The following is a 6,109-nucleotide window of genomic DNA, read 5'->3' on the forward strand; positions in this document are numbered from 1 at the left end:
CTCCCACAGAAAGTGACGAATAAAAACTTCAAAAACCGTCTCCTAACCAGCAGCAGAGAAAGCTGGACTCACCAGCGTTAGATCTTCTCCTCTCTCGTCTCTTTGGTTTCTTCGGTATAAAGCATCACAGAGCGGCCGCTTGGTGAACATGAGCGAGCTGTGAGACGTTTACTGACCTCACTGTGCAGGATTTCTGGGTACTGATGTCATTTGGAGCCGCCAGCGTGCGAAGTTGCCCAGTGCAGCTTCAAATCAACCACTACACTTCAACCACTATCTCTTCACAAGTGACCTAGACTATTTATTGACCCCCCTCCTCCTCTCCCTAACCAATGTATTATCAATATCGCCATGTTGCTGTGGGTAACGATTAGTTTTTGATTTTAGGGTTTGTTGAATTATAGATGTGTGGTTGTGTGGCACATTTTTTCCTAGCCTGTAGCTGAGCCTCAAGGTGTGTGTGTGTGTGTGTGTGAGTGACTTTTCAAACTGTGAGGATGTAAATAATATTATTTATTGTGAAAATATCCTAAAGCACATTTGCACTTTGTAATGTAATCTGTACGTGTTTCAAGGAAACGCGTCAATTTTATATATTGATATGATAATCTCATTTAAATGACTCCTACGTTTTTTATGATTTGGATTTTTGTGATACCAGTAAAGAGTTTTGATATAAAGCTTTTCACCTCCTGTTTGATCTTCTGCATTTTTGCACTTTTTTTTTACATTGCAAGAGTTGTTTGAATACTTGGATTAATAATCAGGCATTATTTAGGACATCCCTGCCTGATATAAAGCTGGTGAACTTTGACCCTTCCCATCAGAGTGAAGTTGTCAGTCCACAGGTTCTTCTTATGCCAGGTCATTTCAATACTTCTTAATAGGCTTTTAGGGTGTAGGGTGAGTGATTTCAGCTCCTGCGTTTTTAAATTCTTAAATCAGTTCCAGGTAGCAGGGTCTTAAACAGGCTTAAATCTGGCTTTCTGAAACCTGCAGATAACCTGAACCATTCATTTTACAGTCTCCTGGAGATTTACTGGGTATTTAATCATTAGAAAGCTGCACAGCTGAATTACTTTAATCACCCCTGGTAGTTCTCATCAGTTCAAGTAACTACATCATAGTATAACAGCATAATTGTTAGAAATTAGGCTCCGCTTTCTTCTAAACACCTTCTCTGTTACCCATGAATTCAAGAAACATCTTGTAAGTATTCATAGTATTCTCTTACGTCACCACACAGCCATCTTGGTAGGAAAATAACAGGTGATTGTAATAAATTAACAGGTGATTACAGTCAAATGACAAACAGCCAATGAGCTGTGTGTATTGTAAAGAGCCATATTGGTAGGAAATGCATATGACATCATGGGAATATGCCTAAAGATTTATTTTTGCAATAACCCAACAAGTTCAATTGTATACTTACTAGGAATTATGACTATGAATTTGGTTTTCTTACATAGTAATTAAGCCATGGTTTCATCTATTTGGAAAGTGTTTAATTGACTTTGAGGCTGAAATTGGTTTTTGCCCCAAATTTACTCGGACAAAGTGATGTGTAGAGGTTATAACATGGCGTGGTTTCACACAGTAACGCTCGTTTAAGTAATACGCGTTTAAGTTCGTTTAATATTCTAGCTTTTAACACTTAAAATCATCAAATAAAAGTGGAAAATACATTTAAAAAGAAAGGTATCTCCTACCGGCAGGCGGCAGCATCTAGCTAAAAGCCTCGCTCCTCTGGCTGTGTTTCCTCTTAGCTAGCGGTCGTTGACGCCGTTTGACAACCAGCAGGAAGTTCAGTGCATGACAGTATTTTTCCAAACAGCAAGTCGGTTGTTTTTATTTATTTTTCTACTGGAAAACTAAGACCTAAAAACTCCCAGCTTGTACCGGCGGTGGACAGCAAGAATGGAGGAATATCATCACGGCAACGAGGTTTGACCCTGAACTGACTGTCTTTGATTTATCTTCTTAATAATAACAACAATGCTAGTTAGCTAGCTAGCTAGCTAGCCACTCCTATGTTAGCATAATTATTTGGGGTATGAGTGATTATAACGCTGTCTGCCAGGGAGAAAATTCACTATAATATTAATATATATTCCTACAGGGATTTATAGTGTGTCTGTGGTACTCAATCGGGGTTTATTGTGACTTTATCGTATTTAGTGGTGTTTGTATCTCCTATGGCATCAGTGATATTCCTAAAATATTCCAGGGACTAAAGTGTGTCTGTGGTACTTAATGGGGGGTTTATAGTGACCTTATCATATATAATGTTATCCTTATCTCCTGTAGGATCACTATAATATTCTTACAATTTTGTCTAAAATGTATTATAGCATTACTGTCTTTTAAACATCGACTCATTCTGTTGTACCATTGCATTACAGTTCAGCTTTGATCCAATCCATTTAGCCAGAGCCTGTAGAGAAAGCTGTTTTAGCTAACAGTAAGGTGTTTGAGTTGTGGAAAACTTTAATGGACTCGTCTGTTTGTTGTTTCCCATTTGCAGGGCTCATTCAACCCTGAGGAAGCAGAAAACACTGTCAAGGAGGTAACATATCAGCCAAATCTGTACGATTATGTACTTCCAACTCTGCAGAAATAGTTTGTTAGCAAACACTGACAATAACAATCCCATATCATCATTTGAATGTGATGTGAAAATCTGTCAACCAAGGACGTTAATTTTTTTCAAATGTTGGACAGCTTGTTTTGGAATTAAACTCTTCATTTCCTCAGAAAAGTTGGAAGTTAAAGAAAAGGGGATACAATAATAAAAAAAAAAATGTCATAAAACTCTATTCTATTCTGTTGTATTCTGCATTCTATTCTATTCTACTCTATTCTCCAGCAGCTTTTATGGGAATACCCTGTGAAGTGTTTTGCTCTGTGATCCAGTCCCCTTGGGAGAATGCAGCAACCAGTGACTACCACATGACTGTAAATAATACTGCACTGTTATCTAATGCTCTTCTGTGTGTGTGTGTGTGTGTGTGTGTGTGTGTGTGTCTCTCTCTCTCTCAGTGTATTGAGAACATCATAGGTGGAGTCGACTACAGCCAAAGTCTGGTGAACAAATGGACAGCAAGTATTGTGGAGCTTTCCCTCACACAGCTGGTCAAACAGGGGAAGCATTACAAGTACATTGGTATGTTGTGTGTGTGTGTGTGTGTGTGTGTGTGTGTGTGTGTGTGTCTCAGGGATCTTTTTCAGCATATAGACAATGTATTCACGGAAGATTTGATCTAACATTTAACTTGATTTTTATGCCAGGGATTGAGCACATCTTGCTTAGGAAGTTGTCTTTGAAGTTTTTACTTTTAGGAAAAAAGTTCCATTAGTGAGTCTCAGTCCTCTAACAAGAAAACTGCGGTGCGGTTCGTTATGCGTGAGAAGGTAATCCAACCGACTACAGGAAACCATCCCAAAACACAAGGGATTATGGGTAGAAGGAGACGGATGTTGACATCTGATAGCCAGCAGTTCCTCCTGCTTGGAAAGCCTAGCAGAACAAAACAAAGTCTGGACTGATGCTCATATTCAGCTATTTCATGCTGAGCTAAAATTACAGGGACTGGAATCAGATTTGTTTTGACTCTCTAACCTGGCAGGATGACAGGTTTCCAAAACTCTGTCTAATAAACAAGCTACTTGAGTCATGTGGCTTTTGTTTACAAGCCCTGGTTCACGTGTAATCGGAGAGTCTGAACCTAAACGAACCAAATTCAAAAATGCAGCAAAATCAACTTTTCCACTCAGGTTTGGACCAAAGAAAACAAACTGTAGGTGTGATCGTAAGCTTATCTGATTAACTGCTCGTATGTGTGTGTTTGTCTTTGTGATTGTATGTAAAATGTGTTTGCATCCTGTGTGCTGCAGTGTGACTGTGTCTGTTTCCTGTACAGTGACCTGTGCTGTGATGCAGAAAAGCGGCGCCGGCCTCCACACGGCCAACTCCTGCTACTGGGACACCGCCATGGACGGTAAGCAGCGCTCCTACTTAGGGCTGAACAATTAATCAAAATTTTATTGAAATCGCAATATGGCCTACTGCAATTTTCAAATCACAGGAGGCGCAATATTTGTTAAAGGCGAAATGTGTGTCAAAATACCATTTTAAATTAAATATTGTCGTGCTGCAGAGATGTCCTGGCCTACACATCATATTCTACAGACTTAAGAAAACATCTTTGTTTGGTACAGATCCCCGCAAAAATCACACTATAATCATTTTAATACGTTTTTCAATGAAAATGAGAATAATGATGTAAAAATTATCATTCCCTCTAATATCGCAAATCATATTGCAATTGCAATATCAGTCAAAATAATCGTAATTAGATATTTTTTCAAAGTCGTTCAGCCCTACTCCTACTGCCCGTTCACACTGAGAGCAGCTCGGCTGATGTGTCGTCTTATCTGGACGATTGTGGGCGGGGCCATCTATGTTGTAGTCTAGTTTTTAACAGGAAAATCCCTGTATTATATTTCAATAATCCATAAATTCAAAAAATCTAAAAACGCTGCACAGTACAGTGAACTTCCATTCTATATTCTATACTTCCATATAGATATTGAAATGCAGGGAAGCTGTTATTAGCTTCTGGGGAAATGAATCTATTCTATTCTATTCTATTCTATTCTATTCCACAGAGTGTACTTGCTCTCTTCTAATGCTTGTGTTGTTTTGTTTCTTCACAGGTAACTGCACCGTGAGATGGGAAAGCCGCACCATGTACTGTGTGGTCAGTGTGTTTGCTGTGGCCATAGCGTAGGACACACACACACACACACACATGTACACACACACACACACACACACACACTCAACCACTACCACCCAAAGAGGAATGCAATGTGTTCCCGCAACCAGCAGGGGGCCACCAAGTGCCACAGTGTCCACAATCCATACAGCTGCCTTTCCTCCTCGTAGCTTGACCTTTGACCTCTCAAGCATTCTGCGGAAGGTCAAGGAGAAGCTACATAGAAAGGAAAACAGTTGTATTTTTTTTTTTTTTTCTTCTGTCAAGCTGAAGTCGGTCCTGAATGTGACGGTTGTTCAGACACACGCATGTAATCTCATGTTTTTGTATTTATCTTTTCTTTCCGCTGCAGTGCTTTGAAAACCGCTGTATGTCATTCACAGCTAAGTCATGTTCTTAAACTGCATGCTGCAGCTGTAAGCACAGGGTTTAATGCACATCTCTTCATTATCTGTTTGTTATGCATGTCATTATGGAGAGGAGGGGGTCAGATTTTGTAACCAGAGCTGTTGGTCCCGGGATGGAAAGACAATAAACTTGAAGATTTGTGAACAAACACCAGCTTTCAGTCGTTTGTTAAAAACTAATAATGGAAACCAAACTGTTCACCGCTTTCCAACTTTTCTGAGCTGAAAAATAACATTAACAAACCATTTTTGGGTCATGGAAAGTTTTGAAACCTGTATTGGTATTTTAATCTTTTTCCCAGGCCTATTGACACGATTTACAGGATTTCCATGAGGTTTGGAAAGTAAGAAAAAATGTGATATTTTCTCATCTTCTGCAGTTCTAGTCCAGATAAATTATCTGGTTGGATCACAGAATATCAGGGAAGTTAAACATGAACATGGTATTTATTTAACTGATTGTTCCTTTTTTTTGGGTTTCAACATATTTATGGTAGGAAATTACGACCTGCCTATTCTAAAAAATCTAGTTGGCTAGAAAAATAGTGGAAGTGGCTGAGGACCGGTAAACAAGAAAACTAAAAACAGTTCACTGCTTTGATCTCATGGAGAAGAGAAAGTGTTTCTGTAAAATAATTTTAAAACTTTGCTCAGCCAAAATTCACCACTAAGCATGAAAACAGCTCTGCTTTAGTCTTAGTTCACATAAATTCATGGAAAAGGGGAATTTTATATTTTACAGTAGATGATCCCACTCAAATTGCATAATCCGGGGGTGAATATCCTTCATCTTCCTTTGTTGCCTTCTCAGAAAAAAAACCATAACTTTGCACTTATAATGTGACTTTCACTACCACATTTAGTTTCATTTCATTAATTTCCATTAAGCAACAAGAGAAATGTATCTGTGTGCATCCGTCTTCA

General features: G+C 38.8%; 1 protein-coding gene across 1 annotated transcript; it reads left to right on the forward strand.

Moving 5' to 3' along the window:
- The first annotated feature begins 1,788 nt into the window (after positions 1 to 1,788).
- On the forward strand, positions 1,789 to 5,328 carry LOC139920621 (dynein light chain Tctex-type 3-like). The gene is made up of 5 exons (XM_071910663.2): positions 1,789 to 1,944; positions 2,525 to 2,566; positions 3,040 to 3,163; positions 3,921 to 3,998; positions 4,717 to 5,328. The coding sequence occupies exons 1-5, from the start codon at positions 1,918 to 1,920 to the stop codon at positions 4,788 to 4,790; spliced, it is 345 nt and encodes a 114-aa protein (XP_071766764.1). The 5' UTR covers positions 1,789 to 1,917; the 3' UTR covers positions 4,791 to 5,328.
- The last annotated feature ends 781 nt before the right edge of the window (positions 5,329 to 6,109 follow it).

This window comes from Centroberyx gerrardi, chromosome 21 (assembly GCF_048128805.1).
Source record: "Centroberyx gerrardi isolate f3 chromosome 21, fCenGer3.hap1.cur.20231027, whole genome shotgun sequence".
Lineage (NCBI taxonomy): Eukaryota > Metazoa > Chordata > Actinopteri > Beryciformes > Berycidae > Centroberyx > Centroberyx gerrardi.